General features: G+C 45.6%; 1 protein-coding gene across 2 annotated transcripts in view; it reads right to left on the minus strand.

Annotated features, from left to right (window-relative positions):
• Positions 1-1,106: 1,106 nt before the first annotated feature.
• Positions 1,107-26,896, minus strand: part of VAPB (VAMP associated protein B and C) — a 47,380-nt gene continuing 21,590 nt past the window's right edge. Inside the window, exons 1-6 of one of the 2 annotated variants that reach the window (XM_005887990.3) lie at positions 26,145-26,389; positions 23,640-23,792; positions 10,669-10,772; positions 6,874-6,954; positions 4,928-5,104; positions 1,107-2,600 (exon numbers count right to left, since the gene is read on the minus strand). In XM_005887990.3, the coding sequence (XP_005888052.2) occupies positions 2,442-2,600; positions 4,928-5,104; positions 6,874-6,954; positions 10,669-10,772; positions 23,640-23,792; positions 26,145-26,208 (738 nt within the window). In that variant the 5' untranslated portion in view covers positions 26,209-26,389 and the 3' untranslated portion in view covers positions 1,107-2,441. Of the gene's footprint in view, positions 2,601-4,927; positions 5,105-6,873; positions 6,955-10,668; positions 10,773-23,639; positions 23,793-26,144; positions 26,390-26,896 lie in introns of those variants that run through there. The other variant, XM_070381493.1, reaches the window with a different exon arrangement.

Genomic DNA, 26,896 nt, shown 5'->3' on the forward strand with positions numbered 1-26,896 from the left:
CCCATCACTACCTTCTCTCCCTGGTGGGGGTTCCCTTCTTCCACTCAATCAGAAAGTTCAACAAACTAACAGGTGTTCACCAAGTCCTAACCCCTAAAATGGCCAAGAGGTTTAATAAGATGACTAGTTAGAAGAGACAACCTTGGATTTTAAATTTTGATTTTAGGTCACACACACACAAATAGCCCACATCCTCTGAGACGCGGATTTCCTTTTTCTAGATGTACACAAAATACTAAGTCATTTTCAAATACCTGAAACACAGGCGCCCCAAACACTCTTTTTGAGAACTTAAGACACTTGATACAGGCACCAGCAAATTTGTCTCATGGGCCAGATCCCAGCAGCTGTTCTTGTGAATAAAGTTTTATTGGCACACACGGCAACCTCCTTGAAGGAAAAGTCTTCCGACTCCTTATCTAAGGAAATGGGACTGCACTACACCCACAGGCACTATTTGTGCGTGCTCAGGCACATCCAACTCTTTGAGACCCCATGGACTGTAGCCAGCCAGGCTCCTCTGTCCATGGGATTCTCCAGGCAAGAAACTGGAGTGGGTAGCCATTTCCTCCTGCAGGGGGTCTCCCTGACCCAAGGACTGAACCTGCATCTCTGGCGGCTCCTGCACTGGCAGGCAGGCTCTTTACCGCTGAGACACCTGGGGAGTCCCAGGCATGATGTGAGGCCCTCCGAAGCACTGCCCTTTCAAGGCCAGGAGTTGCAGCAGATTTATCACACAAAGATTAACCTGCTGCAACTGCTACACTTAACAGAAGCTGGCAGAACGCACACACTTCCCTGCTCAGTCTTCTCACCCCTTTTCTTAAGTATCTGGATCCACACGGAATGGACACTGGAGACTAACTTATAACTGCTGGCAGGGATTCCACAGCTTCATGCAATGGGTCTGTGGTTGGGAACTAGGTCTGTTCAATGTTTACCAAGAGTGCTCAGCATGTAAACATATGTATTTCTCATCCATAGGGTCATTTTTCTTTTTAGATAGGGGTCATTTTTAAATCAACCTTCCAATGACAAAATAATAATGATAAAAATAGTAAGTACCCCCAACCCACTTTGCAAAAGTGACAAAATGACAAAAGATCTCTTAATTTGGGGGCTTTATTTTTTTTTTTTTCTTTTTAAGATGCTACATAGTCAAACAGAATTGGATTGGTCTTTTACGGCATAAAATTAATTCACAGTCAAGCTCTCCATCACTACTTGACGGCTCATCCAAAGTTCCTCTCGAAGCCCCTCCCGCACCACCCCCCACGCCCCGGCCCCGCCTAGCTGGCTCCCTCTCCCCGGCCCCTCTGCTGCCTGCCTCTCTCGCCCTGATTCCAAATCAGGGCTGCCTGGGAAGGTCAGGACCACACTGGGGCATGGGTGCTGAAGTGTGGGTGGTGGTGAGAAGCAGAGAAAGACAGCACAGGGACCAGCTACCCTTTCCCCTAGACAGTGACCTCGAGCTGACTGCCGCTACTGAGAGTCCTCTCCCCACGGTGCCTATTACTTATCTACACAGAAAACATTTCCTGGCAGTTGTTCTCCAACGTTCCCACAAGCACACCTCCGTGTGTGTGCGCGCGCGTGCGTGCGTCCACATGCGCGCACACAGCCCTGAACCTTCGGCAGCAACGCCAGCTTCACTCCATGGTGTTAGGTAGCACAGGTGGGTTTTAGGCCACAGAATTAATTATAATCTTGTGACAGAAGACATGAGATGAAATACATTATATAAGTTAAATATGCATTAAACATCTCTGAATAATAATTCAATCTCACTACATGAACCAATAGTTATCTAGCTTGGTCCCTTGAAGAGAACAGCATTCAATGACTTTGACTTCCAGAGCGTCGGGTCAATCAGCAACACACACTCCCCACTGCTGATGAGCACAGCCGATGCTGCCACAGCGCCGTTCTTGGTGCCTTCAGGCCCTGTTCATCAGTCCCCAGGAACTGATGGCCGGGGTGGGCGTGGAGAGGCTGCCCACAGTGAGTGAGTGGCACGGGGAAGGACATCGACAGGGTGGGCTACAGCTTCCCAGAGGCCAGCACCAACAGACAGGGAAGAGTGTCATGTTTGCAGAGAGGAAATCCAGCAACGTGGACCAAGGCTATGGACGCTTAAAATGACATTTACAACATGCCATTACCATTTAATCATGGTTTCCCTTGTCATTAATAAGGTTCACTCTTTGCCCCAATCATTTACTATGCATTTTAAACTTTCTAAAAGATTGTTATATTATGTTCTATTTGTGTGTGTGTGTGCATGTGTGCACGCGGGCGCACACAAGCGGGGAGGGGTAATTTAAAGGCAAGACCTGTGAGATGTCATCATACATTAATTTCTCTTTACACATGGTTATGATAAATTTAAATCCCACACTATGGCGGACCCATCAATCCAATCCCCGGCTCGCATGCTGCCTCTACAAGGCGATCTTCCCTATGATCACGCCAACGATGAAGAAGAGGACGACGAGCGCCAGCAGCCGGGTGCTCAGGCCCTCCTCCTTCCCAGCCACGGCTGACGCGGGAGCGGGGCTGTTGCTCTGTGCTGTCTTCCTCATCCGAAGGCCGTCTTCCTCCTGCGGAGCAAAGACACATTTCAAAGACAGTCCAAGGCACCAGAAGCGGAAGGCAGCTGTACAGCTTAGCAGAGGTTTGGTGGGGGCTGGGGAGGGGGTGGGCAGGAGTTACGCCCAGACTCCATCACACGATATGGTCCCCACCTCCTCATTTTGCAAATGGAGAAACAGCCTACAGAGAAGAGACTGGCTTGAGGTCCTTCTTCCTCCATGCATCCACCACAGTCTGCTGGTCCCTTTGTCTAAGGCAGGGCACTAATGTAGTTCTCTGAGATTTATAGAAAAAAGTTCTTCACAGAAAAGAATCCCAAGAAATGACCAAGTAAGGGACCTGGATGCTTTTAAATGTAGAGCTCCATGGTTGATACTTGGTGAGTTACATGGAGACTGCTGGACTGAAAATGGGATGTCTGTAATATCAAAGTATAACTGAACTGCATAACACATCTCAAATATTTTCTATTTAATGCATGGAATTTCTACCAAAGAAGAAACGATCTTTTTCCTGCATATGAAGATAACTTGGCCACATTTTCCCCACCTACACAGACCTGTGAGAATTGACACTTTTCCTTTCTTCACAATCCCAAATAGGGCACACATCAAGGCCTTCCTGTTCTAATTACCCTCAATCCATCCCTGACACCCTCCACAACAGCTGCACTTTCTTTTCTTCTCCTTCAGTTCGTTCACACTCATCAAGTGTCTGATAGATCTGACGACAAGAGACAGCCAGCCCCTTGAGCCCACCTCCCATGACACTCAAGGCCACGTCTGTGGGATTATCAGTATCTGTGGCTGTGTCTTCCTGGCTACTCTGGGGCTTATCTTAAGGGCAGGGACCACCCATGTCTGTATCCCACAGTGCTGGGCACACAGGAGGGTCTTAGGAAATGTGTGGCCAAATCAAAGTATGAAAGAACACAAAACAAGAAATCCTTGTTTTGCAAGATGAAGAATCTTCTAATGTCAAGACTGGTCTGATAATATTTTAAAGACACTTTGCTCGTGGGGTATGGCCAATATTGCTGTGTGCTGATAAATGACTGGTGCTATTCAATTAACTTAAAAAAAAAGGGGGGGGCACAGCAAAATACAGCATTTATTTTATTGGGTTTATATAGAAGCTATTTCCACCTATTTATCACTTTAAATGGCACAGAAGAGAAATACATTCAAGAAGAAGCTTTAGGCATATCTTAGACTTTTAGCCAAAAGTAGAGTGTCGGCTTCATAATTTACTCCATACTAACAGCAGTCACTGAATGAGGCAAATCATGATTACTGCAGAGAAAGACGAGGATGCCACTTCCTAAACCCTGCTGGCCCCGCTGTGTCTCCTCCCTCATCAGAGTAAGAGAAGGAAGAGTCACCTGCAGTGAATTTATGGTGTGTACCTGGTGCTATGCAGTCAGAGTGACAATCTATGGTGGCTGGGGACATGATCAAGATGAAAAGAACAGATCGGCCTCAAGACTTAAGCTGCAACAAAAGATCCTACAATCAGATGTTCAGAAACACTCTCTTTAATCCTGTGTATGAAAGGCATACTTTCAACACTGGAAGGGGCCTTAACAGGGTTTTGCAAACACAGGCCAGAAGCCGCTGTGACGGACAAAGTTACACAGAGCGTCCAAGTCTGGCTGGTCACTTCCACACTACCGCAGGCCTCCAAAGCCAAGAGTAGCACACCTGCCTCGCTCCAGCACCAGTGCAACCTCACCCCCCAACGCCAGGGCCACCCTGCAAAGCCAGGGCCACTCGCCAGGTCTAGGGCCACAAGCTGGAGCCCCTGGTTCTCTGTAATCTCCCCCATGGATGTGACAGCACCCCAGCTCCAGTCTCCTGACCATACTGATAGAGGATGAGACCCTACTGCTGATCTATTTAGGATACTAAAAAATCAGAATGATGATTGCCTTGAAACAGAATACAGATCAGTCTTTACTCTCTTCAAAAAGATTCTCATCCAATGGGGATGGAACAGGGGCTTGAAAATGTGAATTCAAGATAACCATTGTTGTTTTTTAATCTCACTTTATACTAATGGATTCCTTGTTTGTCTGCTGTCTTTTTATGAGGGGACAAGAGTTTAAATAGTTGAAAAACTACTGCTCAAGGGACAATGGTTCTTAATTTGGGATGCATGTGGGCGTGTGTCCAAGGATTGTTTTGAGAACCTTAGGAAAGGTACAGAAACTTCAGCCTGGAGGAAAAACATGCAAATACAAGACAACTCCACAAATTCGGTGTTCAGCCTCCTCACCCAAGACCACAGTAGCAAGCCCCCATTCCCTGGAGATGATCAGGAAATAAACTGCCATTACCTTGAACTGCTTGTTCTCCTCCCGAAGCCTCTGGACTTCGCTCTGCAGCCTCTTACACTCTTCCATCACCTTCTTAACTTCAGTGTCATCCAAGGAGGAACTCAGAGCTTTAGACACCGTTGGTGTTTCTGTCTTTGATGCAGTTGTGGGTATAATTTTATTTATTTCTACATCATGCTGTTCAGAAATAAATGAAAGCCCAAGTGTCACCAACCACGTATTAAAGGACTTCTTCATGCAAAGTAAAGTAGTTCTCAGCAGACACCACCCAAGGCAGCGTTTCATCCAAACTGTACAATGTCACATTTACTTTTAAAACGGATCACTTTATCACCTAGTATCTTCATAATCTAAAACTGGGCTCCAGAAATTATAGATGAGGGCAAATACTGAAGTCTGGCTGAGACTAATACTTCAAAGAAAGAGAAAAGGGCCCGTGCGCACTGCACTATCAAATTCCTGCCATGAAAAATCAGCAGAGCATAGCTGTGCAAGCTCAGGAATCATCAACCACAAATTACCGTCACTACAAAGACACAAACATCCCCCAGAATGGCTGGGCGGGAGCAGAAGGCCAGAGGGGACATGACCCAGAGGGTGATCTGTCTCCTGAACTTAGACAACTGCAGAGATGGGATGAAGGTGCAACAAATTCAGTGTCTATGGTATTTCAACCTGGGGAGGCAATGTGTTCCTCACTTACCCAGCCACGACTGTGCTGTGACCCCCTCTGGAGACCCACTGGGGATGAGTGAGTATGTGGGGGCAGGGGAAGCACGGAAGCCCTCGGGGGTCCATGCGGCAAACGGAGAACAGCGAGCTCTACCCTTAGTCTCCCAGGGGAGAGGAGTGAGGCCCTGGCAGGCAAGACCTCAACACACAGAGCTAACCTCCAAGTGCACAGCTGGGGCCAGAATACAGTCCTCAACTATACATAACTGGCAGAACATGCTGTGGCAAGAGGGAAGGGAAAAAGGAAAGACGACCACCACTCTTTCAAAGAAATGGGATAGTGATGGTGGTCAATTAGTGAGCCAGAAAAAAATGCTAAGTAGTTTTGACACAAAGCATCAGCATTCCTGGAGATCGTTATGGATAACGTTGAGAGCTTGAACATTTCTATTCCCACCACCAGCTATTAACAGCCAGGGTGGTTTAATATTCTGCATGGGTTTTAAACTGTGTTAACACAGTTTAAGTTTTTTGACTAGGGTGAAGGGAGGTCCATGCCAACCAGGCTCATGCTTTGGTTTCACACAAAGAAAAGTGAGCCGGCAACTGGGAGGGAGTCACTTCTTACCCTCAGTGCTCAGGCAGCATAGGGGGTGATTCTCAACGGGAACTGACTCTGCCTCAGGAAGGGCGTACCGGGCGACATGCAGAGACACACCCTGCAAGGCACAGGACAGTCCCACAGCGAAGGGCTCCTGGCCCGAAAGCCGGCAGGGCTGAGGGTGAGAAACCCTCATCTAAAAGCATATTTTGACTGAAGAGAATCTGGGGTTCAAGAGGTAGACAGTTGGTGCTCAGTGCAGACAGGGAAGCCTGCAGACAGCACTGAACAGGAGGAGCTGCGCGCTCACCACCACCTGTCCATCAAGCACCAGGATAAATGGCAAATTATTCCGTTTTTGTCTTTCCCACTGTTAAATATTACAGCAACCTAGAGCTTTGCCCAAGTCAAAGAAGCTCTTCGGACTTTATGACATTTCAACAGGTTCTGCTTTTCAAAGGCAAAAAAATGTTTCAATGAGTTCTTTCTGTGAATCTTCCAAAGGCAGATTTCACAAAGGCCCACTTATTTGTTGACTTCAGCTTATTTTTCTCTTCATACATCAGAAGAAGGAAAATAATTTGCCAACTTAAATCTTGGTTTTGCAGGAGATGGTATGCAAATAAGTATCAGCTTGCAACATTCAATTATTGTTAACTATAAACATACTTACTGGTTTATCATTTTCTGCTGGCAATTCAAACACACATCTAAGTTTTGAATCCATAAGGTCTTCCGGTTTTGCCTCCTTCCACTAAAACAATTTAAATTCAATAATCAGGATATTATAAAGCTGCTAGAAGAATGATTTTCTTCTTATAACTGACAATTTCAGAAAAATACGCTTAATGAGAAAGCCCTGATGTACATCAAATAAAGAACTTAAGTCTGCTGAGATTTCAATATTTTTAACGTGACAAGATTAAATACACCAGCTCCCCTGAATATTGATTATTCTTCACCAGCCCCAGTAATGCTGCCTGACTCCTCTGTGTCCACCAACGCTCCTTGTCGCCAGGCTGTGAAAAGCACACAGGACAGAGAAGACCACCACTGGACCCAGAGGAATCTTCTAGCCTGCATCTGGATGGCCTAAGGACATCTGGGCTCTCCTTAAGAAAATACAACTTACTTTGCAGGGCATGTCTTTCTAAGCGGAAGCCCATACTACTTGGAGGTGCTTTTAGAACACTGCCAACTACCAGCAGGGCATGGGAATGGGAAGGCCACACTCTCTGTGACCCCTACTGTCTGGGCTGACCACCACTCCCTCAGCCTGCTGGTAGGAACATGTTCCTGACTAAATCCATGTTCTGGGAGGAGGCACTCCTGGCTTACTGCTCCTCGTTTTGGCAGAGGAGAACAGGAATCCCAGATGTCCTGAGAATTAGAGAGTAAACCAACATAGCAAGAAGGTGATACAGCAAAAGGAACGAATTCCCCCACCCTGACCCCAGAACCATGCAGGAGGCAGAGAGAGCAACAGGTACCAAAAGTCAAAAATGGGAAATAATCTCTGTGTCAAGCAAAACAGGAACACCAAAGTAAGCCATGGTGGGCACAGTCATGGAACAGCATGCCATTCAAGGGATACCGAAGAGTGTTTAATTACATGGGGAAAATTCACAGGATATAAATGAAGAAACCGCAAGCAGTCTTTTAAGTCTGCTCCTCTGCGCGCGCACACACGTGCCCATAGATACATGCGTGTGTGTGCGCATACGCTAAGACCGCACCTCTGCGCGCACACACACACGTGTGCACAGATACATGCGCATGTGTGCGCGTACCGTAAGACCGCTCCTCTGCATGCACACACACACGTGTGCAGATACATGCGCGTGTGTGCACGTACCGTAAGACCGCTCCTCTGCACGCACACACACGTGCGTACAGATACATGCGCGTGTGTGCGTGTACCGTAAGACCTTCGGGCAAGGGTCATCTCAGTGTGCTGGAAGTCGCCGCGTGAAAGCCTGCTGGCAGGCAGGCAGTCCAGTGATCTTCGAGGGTCTGACTGCTCTGCGTATCACAGACCACCCCTTACCCACCGGGGCAGACGTGCTCTGCACTGGACAGAGGTGGCAGTCACCACCCTAACCACATAATCAGACCTGGTGTCACCAAAGGAGGGACATGATGCACAAAGGACACTGCCTTGCAAAAAACCAAAAATACCGAACCTGAATTTAGTCATGAGGGAATCATTTGATAAATCCAGAATGTGGGACATTCTACAAGGCACTTGGTCTGGACTGTAAACAGGATGAGTGTGCACTAGTAGAACACCAACGAAAGGCCATCTCTTGAACTGGGAAATGCTAATATGGGCTTCTCTCTTAAACACATTATTGAATTAATGTTAAGCCTCTTAGCCACGAGTGACAGGCTACTCAACAGAACTGAGTCTATGAAAGAGCCTGCCCTTGTTACAATGCATTCAGGGATGGTGAAGTTTCATGAACAGTGCATCTTACAGTTAGGAAACTCAGCAAAAAACAAAGTTTAGGACAGAGAAGAAGCAAACGTGGCAAATTGTTAAAAGGTGATCTTAGTAAAGGTTAGAAGAATAGGCACTACTGTTTTTTCAACTTTCAGTACATCAAAAATATGAAGAATAATATTTTAAAGTAAAGAAAAACCACCAGGCTCTCACTAACAGTGGTTGGGTCTAGTATGAACAAACTACAGGTCACATAGTTTTATTTTTGCTTGTTTGTATGTATCCCAGATTTCCAACAAAGTGCATCTCATTTTTTAATTGTTATGAACATTATCACGAAAGAAAGTAAAATTCACTTTTACTGTACACTGAGGCCTGGCCTGCAGCAGCACTCAGATAAGACAGCTGCCAGACACTGCCTCACGCTCTACACATAGCACATGTAGTCCCACAACAGCCCTGGGAACTAGGTTTTTCCCCCATTTTACACATGACCAAACCCTCAAGAAAGTTAATGAAAACTGCCCAAGGCCACAATGTTAGTAAAAGGCAGAGTCAGCTTCACACTCAAGACACCCAAGGCCATGCTCTTTCACCAAGCCATGCAGCGAAGCCAAACAGAACATATTCTTGGAGAGTCCACGTGGTGCATTTGCCATACATTTTTTTGATCACACAAGGTAACTTGAAGTGACACACCATGTTCCAGGAAGTGAAAGCAGTGAATGTATCCATAATTATTTCTATGAGAAGGAATGTTAACACAAAGCCTATGATCGCTGGTCTCTGTGAAACCTCAAATGTCTCATTTACCCCTCACTTCCTGCCCAGGAGTTACACGGAGTTAAGCATGAAGGTGGTCAGCTATGCTTTTCTAAAACTGAAAGAAATGGCTGTGTGGTCACACAGGGGCCTGAAGGTAGGATGTGCATGAAACAGTACTTCAAATAAAACTTTGAAAGAGAAAAAAAATAACATAGTGTGAATCCTAGCTAACTCGAATTTGTAGGCATTCCTCGGACAACACCAGTCTCTAAGTTTCACTTGATGATCTGGAAAGTGGTGAAAATGTTGAGGCAGTCCTGCCCTTCTTTTCCAAACTGTGAGGACTAGACAGTCTGCCCTCCCTGGGCTGTGGATATTAGGGGTCTATCAGTATACTGAGACTCTCACAGCACCAGGATGCCTGCTGATTGATTCACGTGTGTAAAAAGCTGGGGGTAGAACTGCCATTATAATCATCTTCTAGAAAAATCAATACAGGGGACTGGCTGTGGGGCTCTGTCCCCATGGCGACCAAAGTCCGTGGACGCTCAAGTCCTTCATAGAAGATGCTGCCGCTGCCAGCACTTCACACCCACAGAGCAGAACCCAGAGCAATGGAGGCCCAACTATAAGGTATCAACTACTTATTTTATGAAAATGAAGTCAACTTATTTTTACCAAAATGAAAAGATGGAGTTGAACACATATTTAAGGGGAGGAGGGTGGAAAAATTGAAGGAATCTGGGGGCGGGGCGGGGGGGGGGGAGGCAGGGATACAACAATAAAAACACAAAGAATGGCACTTACTAGAACCAAGCAGGGCGAAAAAGGCCTAAAGGATTGAAGGATATTTAGTATTCAACTCTCCCGCATCCCTCTAGATTCTGGGGGATCGGGAGGAAGAGGCAGAAAGCGTTTTCTAGAATAAAAATTGCCCTTATCTGTAGGGGGAGGGAAGGGGGTGAACGTAGAGAACCCTTAGACCATTCAAGACACAACCCACCAGAACAAGGAACTGCTGAAGGAAACCAGAAGAGTCAGATACCAGAAAAGTCAGAAGAGTGTTCTAAAAGTTACATAAAATGTTAAAATCAAAGTTCTAGAAACCCATAAAGGCAGTCAAAGTACAAACCTCCTGAAAAGCACCATTCCCCTTTAAAAACAATTTTGACGTATTTTGAAATGCATGCACCCACAATTCTGCACCTATTTTTTTTTTTTTTAATTACTGGAGGAAAAAAAAAAGCATTCAGTACTTACTACTGCTTCCATATCAGAAGTGTCAGTTGGAGCAAACATAGACTGAACCATAAACTTGTGTTTACTTTTCTCATTGGGATCATAATCGAAAGGCTGTAACATCACTGAGAAAGAAAATATTTCATTAGGAGGGTCAGAGCTTGGTTACCGGCAACCATTTGTTACATTAATACTTGCACTTTGGTGGTAAAGCAGTTCACCAGGATGTTCTTCTCTGAGCCTCATGAAGCCCCTGGTGAAGTGAGCACTTCGAGATGAGCAGCCTCTTCCCCACCCTGCGGGTCTCAGACCTCAGGTCAGGGACATGAAGGGACCTGCCCGAGGTCAAACAGCAGGCAGTGGCAGAGCCGGGACCGGGGCTTAGGACCCAGGTCTTCAGACTCGCAGCCCCTGATCTGCCACCATGGCACACCTGACCCAACAACTGCCACAGGCCTTGCATCCAGGTCAACCAGATACAGACATCTGTACCTGTTCTGCTCAGGAAAGCACCCGCCAACGATCTCCTCAAGAACTAAGGACGGTCCACATCTGAGGAGCAGTTCAGGCATCTCTCTGTGCTATTCTCCATGTCAAGATCGTCATGGTCACACTTCAAATACAATTTTGCCATGGATGTTAGAGAATTTTTACAACCCACACCCTCATAGCATGGAGAAGACCCCATCAGCTTTCACAACCTTTCTCCCAAGAACCTAGAGGACTCTCCCTTGCAGGCTCCCTGGACCGAGCACATCCACAGACTGAGGGGCTGTCCTATTCTGGCCAGCCTCCCCAGGACCTGCCACCCTACCCCACTGAATGACGGCTGCTTTACAACATGAGGTTTCCTACAAGGCTTTGAGAAACCACACATCTAGTTGAGCTCCCTGAAACCTAACTTGCTCACACGCAGGGAAAGCCTGCTGTAGCCCTGATGAGTGACGAGCTCCCCGGGACCGAGCGTCCCCCTGGGGCCAGAAGCTGGGCTCTGCCCTTCAGCTTTACCATCACTTCAGTTAATCCTTCAGAGGCAGGGAGTGTTGCAGAAGGTATTGTGATGCTTACTTGCAGATGGAAAAACTGAAGCACAGAAAGATTAGCCCAATACCATGATGGAGCGGTCTGACTGGAGGGCCAACGTTCAGGGCCACAAGAGGGCTGGATCTCTGTGCTGGCCACTCACCAGTGTTTTCCTGCCTTTGAACTCACTGAGAACTTCCTGGGTTCTTAAAGCCTCACAGTCATCCACCCCTGCAGCAAACAACCAGCCCTGCCCTAAGCCTGGCTTATAAAGGAATCTGGGACCCGACAAAGTGACGGACCTGCTCAAGGTCACCACTCTGGGAAGCAGCAAAACATGCTGTTCAGCAACCCTTTTGCCACACTGGATTCTCTGACACAGGTGGGGTCACATCCCCAGATCCCCCATCACGGATCTTACACGTGACGAGGAGGAGGAACACAAACATCCCTCTCTGTCTTGGAGGTGCACGGGTCCTTTCTCTCTTGGGGACAGAGAAAGTTTATCAATAAAATACATTCAATCTGAGGATCTGATATTCAAAGTGAAACCATCAGCAGAGAGAACAAAAGGTCATTTAAAACAGGCACAGGGCCACTCCACTTGAAATTTTATTCTTGCAGATGTAAAGGCATGGCTCTATCCTGGAGAAGCAGTCCTTGCTGGTGGCCTGGGACCTGGAATGGAGACAAGTCTGCTGCTTGCATCACTGAGCTAGCAGGAGCTCTCCCAGAGCATCGCTACACACTGGGGCTTGACATTTAACCCCAGGGACAAATGGCCGGACTAGCAGGTCAACACCACAGACTTTTATTCTGAAAGCTGAATTTCCATTGCATTTTTTCCACCTCTAAGATTGCAGTAAAGATGTATGTGATAAAGAAGCCACTATCTTCACATGCACTGTGATCCTGCCTGGACAGGGAATGTCAGCTTTACTGGAGTTGGGTCACGGTCTTCCAACTACTATCAGATTAATGTTCATTTAAAAAAATTGAAGTGAATTAGGTTTTGAGAATTTCAGATCTCACCTAGCTGTGACAAAATCACGCTCTAGAATTTTTTTAGAATGGGAAAGAACTTAGTCTTAGACTGCATTTAGATTTCAGTAGGGCACAGGTCTAGCAGAAACACTGTCTCATCCTTGAGACTCTGCTTTCCCAGCTGTGAATGGCTTCCAGTCCTCCACTATGGAGGCCTCTAAGGCTGAGCCAGGATTATCTGTAAAGATGCCCAGAAGATGAGAGCCATCAAAAGACACTGCTAATTCTCAGAGAAGTTGGCTCTTTAGCTTCAACAACACTGGGTCACACACAAAGAACAGCAGCATCCAGAGACCCTAAGAGCTGTTTCCTCCCACTCTTTTCCCCTTTCCTCCAGGAGGTGCAAGCCAGAAAGAAGGGCATGTGGGCTGCAGGCCCATCCTACAGTACACTGACCCTTCCTTTCCATCTCTCCATCCTGCACCATGCTCCTGTCCCCAGTGCCTTCACAATGTCCCAAGAGCAAAAGGAAAATAACTGTTACTGGCACCTAGTATGGACCAGGCACCAAAGAAGGCATATTTTCCTTAGTTCTCCCATCAGTCTTCACAACAACCATAAAGATGGTCATGTCTTCCTTTTCTAGGTGAGAAGACAAGGCTTAGAAGGGCTAAGCAGTCTTGCTTGGGCCACATGGCCAGTATCAACTGATGGACCAGAACTCCACACTGGTTCTGTGTCCACAGTCTGACTTCCACGGCACAGGTTCTCAAAGCATTACTCGCAGACCCTGAGACATCTCCACCCCCATGTCAGGTGGTCCATAAAGTCAAAGCTGGTCCTGATGATACCAAGACATTACATGTCTTTTCCACTGCACTGCTACCCCCAGTAACGGTGGGCACAAAAGCAACAGTGGGGGAACCTGCTGGTGCCTAAGTGTGGACACCAGACGGCAGGCACTGCCACTCACGTGCAGTGTGTTTAAAAGGCCATCTCACTTAAGAATATCCTCGATGAAGCAATAAACATCACTCACTTCACTAAATCCCAACCTTGGACCGCGCATCTTGGCACTCTGCTCTATGAAAACACACATCAAGCATCTCTGCTGCCCTGGGCAAAGCACTTGTGTAACCACCCCGGGTTATGAGCTAAACTGGACACTTTCTCATGGAACCACTGACAGAAAACTATGGGCATTCACACCGGGTATATGGCAGATATTTTCCTAAAAATGAATGAAGTGAACCGGTCACTGTAGGGAAAACAACTTGTAGCTCTTGTTGGTGATAAAATCCAGGCTTTCAAAAAACCTTAGAATCTTGGGAAACCTCTCTTGGCCACCAAGAGCTTCAGTTTCCCCAAGGAGATCAGAAAGGAGAGTGACAAATGTACGTTTTTGATGCTGGATAATGAAATCTGTCGACAGCTGGAAGGTCTGTGTAGCTCAGCTGGCATAATACTACCAAAGCCACCAAGTGCAAGAGAAACCAAAGCATCTTGGTGAAACAAAGTTCAAATGGTTTACTGGGACGGGGTCAGAGTCTACGCTGTGCTGACGAACGTGAAGAAAAGTGCTGCTCGACAAGTTCCGGCACAGCATCAAAGAAGAACACCTACAATTACAATACATATCGGTGGTAAAGGGGAAGATCCAATACACATCGCATTACCACTGATATGTATTGTAATTGTGGGTATTTTACTTCATATACATTGTAATTGTATTTGTAATTGTATTGTATTGTACTATTGTACTGTAATTGTAGGTATTTTACTTCATATACATTCACCGAAACACACTGTAACAGAACGAAATGCAAAAGCAACTGAGAGAATCCAGAAATTAAGGAAATATGCAAAACCTATCAAATAATGCCATAATTTTTTGAAAAGTTATCTTTCACTAAAAAATGTGTGAATTGTATTTATTAAAATTGTTATGAAAGAATTAATACTTTTTAAATTTCTCAGTTTAATTTGCAATACAACAAATATTGATACAACCCACAAACCGAAAAAAAAAAAAAAGCTTTTTTGGTCTTTAATTTCTAAGCATATACAAAAGGGGCCCTGAGACCAAAAGGTCTGAGTACCATTACTCTACATCAGGGTGCCTTGCAGGCCCCTCCAGGAGGGAAATTATCTGGTTGCTAATTCAAGTGAAGGCACTGGTGGCTTCCTACAGTCCCCTCTTGGGAGAATGTGCCATTTAAAAGAGAAAGCAGTTCACACAAACCAAGTTTCCGCCCCACGTGCACACGGCTGCACATACACCTGTCCCTGAGAGGAGGAGACTGGGGCGTCCCATGCTCGGCTAACCAAACCACCTTGCTGCAGCGTGCTCCCCTCTGCAGGTGTAGCCGTCTGATACCCCTGCCACCCTCAGAACTCACAGATGTCATCAGCCCACCTCCAGGCCTAGAGTGCATTGCCCGCCAAGTTGCCATGTGCAGAGTTAGACGGACCTCACGAAGACAGAACTTACACGAAGACCTCCGAGCTCATGAGAACACAAGCACACAAAGAAGTGGGTACTGGTGGCAACTAGCCCACCTTACAGGAGCACTGGAGACAGCAGAGGGGGCGGTCACATACCCTCTGTAAAAGGCACGGACTCAAAACATGGAAGCACAGACGCCCAGCTCACCCTAAGGCTGGCGAGGAGAAAACTTCCAACTGAGTGAAAACGATGACCACCGGTGAATTTCAGGAAGCTCAGGGTGTGAGATGGGTGCTTGGCCCCTCCCTCTCTGCAGCGACGCTCCCTCCGCCTAGAGCAGGAGGTGGAAAACAAGATGTTTGCCACCCACCAGCTCTCCTTTTCTGTGGGCTCCCCAATCAGCGATCAAGAGTGAGGAGGTCAGGTGGCACCCAGACTTCCTGAAACTTCATGAAGGCTCCTGGGCTTCAGCATCTGCATCGTGCTGCCCCCAACTCATGCCCAAAAGCCTGTATTTCTCAGCCGCTATCATCTCATGTCAAGTTCAATTTGCTAGACCCTACTAGCTGGGACTTTACGAGAACATGACAGAATAAACGTTAATCGTTTGTTCTCGCAGCTCCATACATGCAAATTGTGACAGAAATTATGTACTTTTTTCCATGACAGGCTATAAAAGAGCTTCCCATTAACTTAATTTATTTCACTTGAATTCCAGAGACACTGATGATAAAACCCTCTTAAATGAACCATCTATCCTACTTTTTAAAATGTATCGCTGATACTACATTAAAAAGAGGCCCGTTACCAGGAGACGGCCTGGAGACCAGGTCACCACTCACCAGCATTAATGCTTTGTGATACACTGTCAGCTGAATGCAGGTTGCAAAAGTGGGATCCTGTTAGGAAAGGGCCTTCACAGTCATAAAACACTGGATCAATAAGATCGGACTTTCTTCAGAAGACATGCAGAATATACACTACTTAACACACACAAGCGCACACACCTCGGAGAAATGACTTGATTAAATGCTGCATAAAAGCTTATGAGAACCCGGGCAAGTCACAGATCACTTTCATCTGCATTATAACGGCAACAGAGCACATGAACAAAAGCTTAACAAGGCACCCTGGCAACTGCTTTATTATTATCTTTTAATCTCAGAATTTTATCTTTAACATGCCTCTCTCCTGTTTACATGACCACCATCTCAGCGCAGGCTTCCTCCAACATCCAGGTTTCTCCTCCCAGATCTCCCACCTCCTCCCAGTTTCTCTCAGAGCCCCTGTAACCCACATATTCCATCTCCCCCAAGTACCCGGCTCACCAGCTTGATAGTCCTCAAACGAAAAAAAACTATTTCCCAAGTAAAAGACAATCAATCCATGTCCACAGTCTCGTTCTCTCAGTTTCCTGATATGATCCAACAATTGTTCACGCTGCTGGTCCAACAGGTGTGCGCAGGGCGCCGGCCACGCCCACACCCCCAGGTGTTCTCCACGGCGCCTCTTACCCCGTTGGCCTTAGGCGGCTGGCACATCCCTCGTGGTCCACCTGCCCTACTCGCATCTCAGTATGCCATACCTTCTCGGGCTTTCTCTGACTCTGAACCTTCTACTAGTCTGACTGTCACGAGGGGGTCTCCAACTTCAGCTTGCAGCAGACCTACCTGGAGTGTGTGTTAGAACACAGGTGGCAGGGTCCCACCTCCAGCTTCTGATTGCACAGGTCTGGGGTGGGGTGACGGGTTCCCAGCTGCTGCTGCTGGTGGTGGTCCAGGACCCACGCCCGGAGAAGGTGGGCTGAAAGCACCCCTGAAGGCCGTCTCACCCTCTCGTCCTTACTGGACTGTCAGCGGACACCACCCGTACAGAGCTCTCCCACAGGCTCCCCTTTCCCACACTCACTCTTCATCTCCTGGTTTAAGACAATGGTTTCTAAACTTTTTTTTTTTTTTTGGAGGCCACAATTTGCTGGGTTTTTTTTATTTTTGGCCTCAGGATGCGGGATCTTAGTTCCCTGACCAGGGATTGAACCCACATCCCCTGCAGTGGTAGGGCAGAGTCTTAACCACTAGACCACCAGGAAGTCCCGGTTTCTAAACTTCTTATCACCACTGTCCTCTCACTATCTCTTCGCTTTTATGCCTCTGTCAAACTGTCGTCTACCAAACTGCATTTACAACGTCATAATGAAGTCACTGCTCCACTTTTTTGGAAACTGATCAGAGACAAACCAGAACTCTGTCAACAGCTTATAATAACCAGTGTTACCGCAATGAGGTGACAGAATTCTAGCCTAAAGCAAAGGAATCAGACATTTTAGTTAGACTAGGTGCCCTTATCAGGAATAAATTTATCATTTCCTTCAGGATGCTCAAAATGTTGAAAACAAGACTAATTTCCTGGACTTCTGCCTATTCAGGGACCCATGGATGGAACTATGAGTCTAGTGGGTAATTAATCTTATCTACTTATAAATTAGTTGACACGGAATTGTCTTTGCGTTCTCTAAAGGATCTTCCAGTTCAGTATAGATCATTTTAGATAACAAACTCTTCAGAGTCTGATTAACTTATCTGTGCAGTGTTTACAGTACAAATGTACCCCAATACTGTTGGAAATGAGGTGCATCATATACACGCCTAAGAACATGGCTCACTCACTCCCTTTCATAAATATCTTTTAAAATGCACATCTATTTTCAAAATTCCAATGCACTTTCCTATCTCCATTAATGCTTTCTAATGGAATCCCACATAGCCTTTCCTGAGTACTCTCATGTTCTGATTATCAACTCACATTGCATCTGTCTTAATCTGAACCACATGCCAGGGCCACTGTGCAGGGAGAAAGGTTTGTCCTGAGGCTGGGGTTAATTTCAGACCCCCGTTATCTTTCCCATACTTGTCCTCTGGAGTGTTCCTGTCCAGGCCTTCACTGTGGCCACCTCTCACAGCTCTTCCCTTTCTTTCTGTGATGGGCTGGACATCAGAATAGGTTAACAGAGAGTCTAAAGTAAGGGTATAAACAGTAGAGTTAAGGTTAGAAGCCCAGGTGTATCAATGTGCAGGGAGCTGCCATCAATGACAGGAACATGACTTTTGGCTGCTCCCAAGTTGGGCTTGGTTTCTGCTCCTTGGCCACACTGTAAGAGCTGACATTACTCTGTCTAAGTGAGGTGGACTGAATGTACTTGGATAAACCCTCTTGACCATGATCTTTTAAAATGGAAAGAATAAGTAAACTGTGTTAAACTCACAAAAAGTGAAACATGGGGTTCTTCTTAAGAAACTTAAAAATTATAGTAAACTTTTAAAGAAACCATTAAAAGCATGATTAAGCTAAATTTTTATTGGTAATCTACTCCCCCCTCTTTTTAAAAAAACCAGAATCTCAACTGGGGAAAAAGATTAAAGACATCTTGTAAGTACGACTCTTGAGTTGTTCTTATCTGAGAGTAATAACCCTGATTCATGAAAACCATCTATAACAAGGTTTCGCTTATCAGAGACTTCCAAAGCAGATGATCACACGAACAATGATGCTGTTAAGATGCCTGAACCCCCCAAATACAGCTCCTGCTATCAGCACTTGACAGACGGATGCCTGACTTCCTTCTCTAAGGGCAGTGGGCTTAGACTCTGGTGCTAATCACCTAAAAGCTGCCACCCAAGGTTGGCTGGTCCAGGGCAAGCGGGCCGCTCCACTAAACTGAGTCAGCAAAATCTTAGGAGGATTAATTATCAATTGTGATCCTACCCAATTACATTAATTGACCAGTGATTCCATCCAAGAAGAGCTGCTGATATTCATTCTCTGTCCTCTGGATTTTACTGGAAGAACTCTGTGCTTTAAATGTGATTGAAGTAAGTGCTGAAAAGGGCTATATATCAGGAATGAACATTGTTCCTGAATTCTTTGAATTTAAAATACAGATTCAGACACCAGAAGACTTGTGTCTGTTTGTCTTCAATCCACTTTCGATTCCCAGGGTACACTTAGTAAAGTGTATCTGTACCTAAATACTGGTATCTTTACCAACTCTTTCCAAGGCCCACCCCGCCAAACAGATATTTTGCATTTCTAATTTGCTTGGTACATAGGCAACCAATGTGCATAATTGAACTGCAAATGGAAGCGCGCTTGCTACTTTAGTGAAATTAGAATTCAGTGAAGGTGATAAAAATATTAAACTTAATATCATATTACAGGAAGCGTAAGTATTTTTGATGGCCCATAATTTTACCACTTCACCTGCTGTATCTGCTGGCAAACATGGTTTGGAATATTAATGGAAAACTCCCTCGTTATTAAACTACAGTACTAAAAAAAAACCCTACAACCACTAACAGCTTACCACAAAGACACTTTCAGAAATTATCTACCTTAAAAATATTTCCCCACCAGACAGTTCAGAAAACAGATTTAATTTTGTAAAGCTAGAACAAATGGAGAGACCCCCCACTGCTTCAAACAATTCATTAATTCAAAAAGTTCTATTTTCCTTGCATTTAAAATCTCTGGGGGAAAAAATCCAATCTCCTCTTCTCCAATCTCCATTTAAGTGTGCCTATTTTGCTGAGGTCCAGATTTGAATAATTCAAAACCATCTCTAGTAGATGGTGTGTGTCAAGGAGCAAGGGGCCAAAACCATGGCATTCTGGGCCAATTAATGCAAACACAAAGCACCCAGCACCCTCCCACCCACTGCACTGCCTCATCCAGCAGACAAGACCCTGATGGGGCAATCAGAAAGAGAAGGAGGACCCACCCTCATCTAAAGGGCAAAGAGAAGGACTCACTCAGAGACTCGGGTGACTAGACCCCACAACAGCCCGCTGGGAAGTCCATAAGTTTCCAGCTATGGCACTTAAAGCTCAGTTCATACCAGTTTCCAATTGTAACTTCACCACGCGAGTTTATAACACGGGGATTTGTTCCGTTTAAGGACCCCAGTACGAGACAGAAAGTGCCACTTTCTGAAGAAAATAAAACAGGTCAGAGCCAAGACTTTTCACGCAGAATGTGAGGTCCCGAGGATCAGATTAAGCTGACGGCGGAGAAAAGGTTCACAGGGTACATCTTGAAAGACATCAGACAGCTAGAACGTCTCAGTCCCCCATAAAAACCCGACCTGCAAGCCTTCAAAACCGCAGTCTCTCTGGCCAGCTCCAGATACCATCCTCCTCCTCTTCTTTCTCTCCCTGCTTGCTCCCCTTTTCTAAGAATGATTTATAACCTTTCCTAATAGCTATTAGGGTTTTCAGAAATGGGGAAAGAACAACTTCCCTGGACGGTATGCTGCGACGTTCTGTGTAGACAGGGCAACACTGCTAGTTATTTTCAGTTGACCTGATGACCTCCTTTTCATATGTGAAAACCTACTAGTGACTTTTCACTATAAACAAATGCATATTACATAAAGAAGAAAAACAAAAATTTCTTGAATTAGAATTAAAAAAATTCCATAAATTAGTTAAATGCATCAAACTGATGTATTTCTAAAAGTGCAATTCAGATATGTACAACCCACCTTCAACAGAAACCAGCCAATCTTTGTCAAAGTTAGCGGAAGAAAATGCAACCCCAGTCTTGTACCACACTTCCAGTTAAAATTCTGCAGCACTAGTAACATGAATACCATTCCCTCCATCTTACAAATGAGAAAACTAGAACCTTCAGAGGTTATTTTTGGCCAAAGACCGGCCAACAGGCTCAACAGCAGGGCTTGGGTTTCCTCTCAGGTTTCTGCACCCAGGTCTCCTCATCTCTGAGTAGAGTGGGTGCAATCCAGCTCAGCCACGCGTGCCCACGGAAGGGAAGCTGGCCTTGAACCCTCTGCACTGCCCACTGCTGACGTCCTCCTCCTCCTGAGGAGAGGCCCTCCGCTGAAGGAACCGGGAACTCCACGTTCTCACCAGGACGCCATCACCTGGCTGTACTGTAAGAGAACCCTTGAAAAACTACAATGCTTTCTGCCCCAAGACACGGCCGTCTAATAAACAACACAGTGGCCCCTCAGCACACAAAACCCCAGCAAGCGGAGGCTGGCCTCCGGTGCCAATGGGTGAAACTGTCCCGGAAAGGCGACGGAATCAGGCTTCACCCAGGTGCACCTCAGCACTGAGGCCAACACACACCAAATGAAAACAAAGGGGCCCTTTCTCACGTGTGAGCATAATCTTGTCTCATTAGAAGGAAGGCCTGCAAACACAAGGACATTTTGTTATTCAACTGCTTTTTTTCCCAAGTAAATGATACTCTGAGAGCCAAGGTATTTTGTTTTATATTTATTTGTAAGCGGGCCATCCCCTGACACTGCTGAGGCAGTTGTTTTGTTCAGTCACTACGTCGTACCCGTCTCTGCAACCCCATGGACTGCAGCACGCCAGGCTTCCCTGTCCTTCACCATCTCCCGGAATTTGCTCAAATTCATGTCCACTGATGCCATCCAACCATCTCGTCCTCTGTCGTCCCCTTCTCCTCCTGCCCTCAATCTTTCCCAGCATCAGGGTCTTTTCCAATGAGTCAGCTCTTCACATCAGGCAGCCAAAGTACTGGAGTTGCAGCATCAGTCCTTCCAGTGAATATTCAGGGTTGATTTCCTTTAAGATTGACTGGTGTGACCTCCTTGCTGAGGCAGTTGGTGTCACCAAAGAGCCACTGGATCAGGACAGACACCTGGCTTCCACTACCAGCTCTGCCATCATCACCACGTGCCTCTGGATGATTACCCCACCCCCCACCCCCTGAACCTTTCCTTCTTATCTGCAAAAGGAAGGCCACAACCACGAAATCTTGGTCTTCCTTAGCAGACAATCATAAATCAAAACAAATGCCCAGGGTTAGTTATTACTTTAAAAACCACTCCTCTGATGGGGGAGGGGTGAATCTTTCTGAAAGAGATACACTTATGCTCACCCATTCATATTTAATATCAGAAGGCACACCTACACTGTACATCTTCCTGTCGAGACTATTTTATTCAGAAAACGATGTTGCTGCCCCAAATTTACTGTGAAAACTGGGTAAGTCTCATCTACTGACAACTGTGCTTAAATATGTCATGGGCAACGAAATCAAGAGGTAAAAAAGAAGTCAACTTTAAAAAGAGAATAAAAAACATCAATTGCCCTTGATTTCAACAGAAAAATGCAAACCACATGAATTCAAGGAATGCTGAAATGCCAATATCCTGGGTCCCCCTCCCTGACCAGTGAGCTACAGTGCAGAAGGTTTGGGGACTAGAGCCAGACAAGCAGGATCTACATCTTGGTTTTGTCACCGGCCAGCTTTGTGAGCCTGTGGCCACCGGAGTCGTTCTGGTACAACGGGGTAACAATGCATTCCACACTGGGCAGATAACAGAAATCACATGAGATAATACGTGTGCAGACCTAGCACATAAGAGATCCTCAGCAAGTGTTGGCTCCCACCCTCCTGATTCCTCCTGGATAATAACCTGATTCGAGAGTCCGAATCAGGTCTTGCAGCTGCAGAGAGAAACACGCAGGGGTACAGCCAGTGTGGGCGCACCCTAATGAGAGAACCCAGAGGATGCAGGGAACAAGTCTACAGAAACCACGAGATAATGAAACACCTTATATCTTTCCAAAGAGGTGAGTCATTTTCTTTCAGGTGTCAAATGAATAGCCAAATGTATCACAATCAAAATCCATCAGGAAAAACGTCAGCCAGATACCCATTTCAAATGAGGAGTAGCTTCTAATGATGCCTCAGAGCCCTTGGTGACAGTCTCCTGATATTTGAAGGATTAACACACACTCCCCAAGAGCTCCTCCACAAATACAAAAGGCACTGCTGGATCCACAAGTCCTAATGAGCTCAAAGTTTATTCCATTTCTAAAATACATTTAAACTCAAACCCATCGCTTACATCTCCTTAATTCTGAAATCCAATTCTCAGTTTGGGCACTCTACCAGCATCTTTTCAAAAGTTGGACTCTGGAAAATAAATGCACTCTCAGACAGAAGGGGGGAAAAAACCCATCAGACATGCACAAAACTTGCACCCTTGAATACATTCCAATTTCCTCAGCCTTCATCTCCCTTAGCTTTTCACAATCAGTAAAGTGCAGTTACCAATCATTGGAAATGACATGAGCTTAATGTCAGAAATCATTTAGCTTAAATAAGAAAATAACTCCATTTAGCTTTCTCCCACAAAGTAAAATTAAGTTTGTTTAGCCCTTTTTTTATTTATTGCCAAAGGGCAGATTTAATTTCAAGGGAGTGAAAACCCAACTCATTCTCAAGTAAAGTCTGATGTTAGCACTTTAATTTTGCTCTAACTATTGAGGCACAAAGGCTGTAAGCATTAAACTAAAGAGGCATTAATTATGGAAAAACAATAGGTGAGTGCGACCCACCGAGATTCTTAATCAGAGGGTAGGGAGCTGGGGGGAGATGCCTACCATCTTCCTTTGCTATACTGCAAACACAAGCTTGAAGAGACCCCACTGCCTCTAGGGAGCCTTTTTAGCCCACCCTTCAGGCCTTCATTCTCAGAACTTACCAGATACGTTAATCGAGGCCCCTGCATCAATGATCCCACTGTTGGGCCTCACGCAGTACCTACGTGGTGCCGTGGTCTTCACTTTAAAACACACATTTCGATCTGTCGGGTTGCCAAGCTTCAGGTTGGTGGTGACAACATCGGTGAAAGGACCTGCAGAATGAGACAGGGACTGATTGGGGATCCCATGAGGACCACGCGGAGGAAAGACTGATTTATGGTACGGGGTCAGGACAGATGTGGAACGCGGCTGACCCATGATCATTTCATCATGACACACAGGAGAGATGGGCTGAGGCTGACGCACAAACAGTGACAGCTAAAATCCACCACGGTCTCGTCACACCACCAGGCACCTGGCCTAGTGAGTATTCCAGCAGACAGGGTCTCCCTGATACCTCACAACTTTACTGCCAGACAAGAACGCTGAGGCTTGGGAGAACGTACCACTTGCCTAAAATTTTCATGGTAGTTAGTGGTAGTGAGGGTCTGCAACCAGGCAGCCTGAGTCCAAGGCCAGCTCTTAACCTATGCTGAACACTGATTTCCACAGTGACCAGATGAAATCTAACAGAGAGAAGGTGAAGAACTAGACTTGGGTCCAAAATGATGATCAAAGGCAGAGTGCCGAAGGCAGCAGATGCAAGAAAGACTTCCAAGTGTTAGTGGTCTGCAAACAATAACCCCCAGCACACACAATACAGTGATGCTACAGCAAGGTCAGAGTCCTGTGGGGCAGCCCACACCTACAACAGTGCGTTCGCTTTTAACTACCCAGGGTATTGGAAGACTGAAACAAAGCTCGGTGCCCTAAGGGTATTTTTTATTATTATTTATTCATTTTCTACTTTATTAGATTTTTTAATTAAAAAAGTAAAACATGCTTCTCAAAACAAGCCAAACAATAATAAAAGATGTATAAAGAGGAAGTTAATAAGCTTTCCCCCGTCCCTTGAGGTAACTAATATTAACACTGTGGGAGATCCATCCACATCATCTGTGCTTACACAAACTGTACAAGCATACATGAGTGTGTGTGTGGGGGGTAACAAAAATGGGATCATACTACTCACATTACTCTGAAACTTCTCTGAAATCTGACCCGCAAGGTTTATAAAGGAGTCAGGTGGGAGGGTTGAACTATAATGTCTCTTAGGTCCTTTTCAACCCCTTTTCAAATTTACATCTTTTCACTGTGTACAGCAAAGGTGTCTTTGTGCGTCTTCCAGGCAAGCTCTTTACTCCTATCTTTACGTTCACAGGGAATTCAGAGATGGGGTGGGGAGGTATACGTGCCCCTGTGCTCACAAACTAAGAAATACATAGTTGGTTCATCTGCTCTGTAAGAAGATCCACAACACAGATATTTACATCTGTGCCTCGAACATTTTTCAGTGAGACTCTGAGCTTCTGAGGGCAAGAATGATACCGTACCAGTTCTCACATCTCCGACACAGTGCCCGGCATCTAGTGAAGGGATGGGGGCAGGGGTTGAGAGATTGAGATTGACTGACTGAGAGTCCTTCACCAAGGAGGAAACTACCTCGTGGATTACCACCAGCAAAATTAAAATCTCAGGCTGCTTTCTCGCCTCTGGAGGTATTCTGGGTATGAAAAATCAATCTGATATGGGCTTAACAAATATAAATTAAGAAATCAATAACGGTGAAAAGAAAGAAAGGAAAAGAGACTCAATTCCAAAATAAAATAAACTACAGCCAGTTCTGCTAGAAAGCTTATTTTGAAAATGTGAATCTGTTTCAATGTGATTGATGTGCATATTAGGGGGACAATCTGAGCATAAAATGAATTTCACATTTGCTTATGTGTGATTTGTCTGCAAGAAACGCTAAATGATCACAGAAAACAACATCCAGCTGAACTGAATGGCAGAGAGATACAGAAAACACACAAGTGCACACATCTCCATCACTACCAGCTATGCGGGCTCACCCCGCGGCCCTCACAAACTGTCACCCTTCCAGCGACCACTTCCACGGGCAAACGTCAGCTTTTCATGGTAAAGTATCATATTTATTACAGTATTTATCTATTTCTGAGCCATTTAATGTGTGCTAAACTGTGCTTCTGCTTATATTAGGTTCCCATCTTTATGTGTGTCTCTGACCAACAAAGCTTTTGAGTGTTACGCATCTAACCTTGTTCCTTCCTCTGAAGTCTTACGGTCTTTTGTGCTATTTTGTACAGGATGGCGATTTTTAGGAATGCATATATCATGTTATAGCAGGAACTACCATACTACTGGATTATCTATAGTTTTGTAGTTACTTACACTAAAAGCTACTTCCATTCTTTGAGCAATGACACCTTCAAGAATGAAATGGCTAGGGAATTTCCCAGTGGTTCAGTGGTTAAGACTCCAGACTTTCACTGCTGAGGGTGATAGTTCAATCCCTGGTTGGGGAACTAAGACCCTACAAGCCACGTGGCGAGTAAAAAAAATAAAAAATGAAATGCCTAATAACAATTTCTCCATTTGCTTACCTTTCCCATAAGCCTTGCCTTTGACCCTCCGGCAGCCAAACTGGAAGCCACGAGAGGGGGGCATTCTCCAGGTCCAATTGTGGCCAGACGTGGGGTGTTCCGTCTCCCCTACTGTCTCCACCACACAAAGCCTCTCCCTACAAGCTACGTCACCCCCTTACTGAGGGTGGGCACCCTGTGGCTCCAGGGGATTTGCAGCTACAGTGAGGGAAAGCCAGGTGCTGACCATGCTTCATCCTTGGATCAAGTTGTTGGCCTCCAGGGAGAAACAGGACACTTGGTGCTGAAGGCAGCACCTTTATGCGGGATTATCCAGGGCTCCACCCTTTTCTAATCCCCAACACACGCAGTCTGGCTCAGAATGAAGATGGAGGAAGTTTTCTCCCAGTAAGTCTCTGCTTGAAATGGTATCACTTCAGCAATGGTAAAAAAAAAACAAAACAAAAACCAAACCAAACACAACTCTGGTTTCCTGGAGTCAAAGCTATTAAACAAGCACACAAACACAGCTCAGACCTACACGGGCACGATCACCATGTACATACATTCTTTGGCCCTCACATAAAAAGGGCCCACTACAAGAACTCCACATAAGCATAGCTCCAGCTCTAATGGCCCCACACTGCTTGGGGGGAAAGGAGGAGAAAACAGATTTAAAAAATGTAGACATCTGAAAAAAGGTGAGCTTCCAAATACAAAGCCTACGGGGGAACAGTACTCTCATTGACAATTTGAATGTGATTCATAATCCA

This window comes from Bos mutus, chromosome 13, assembly GCF_027580195.1.
Source record: "Bos mutus isolate GX-2022 chromosome 13, NWIPB_WYAK_1.1, whole genome shotgun sequence".
Taxonomy (NCBI): Eukaryota; Metazoa; Chordata; class Mammalia; order Artiodactyla; family Bovidae; genus Bos; species Bos mutus.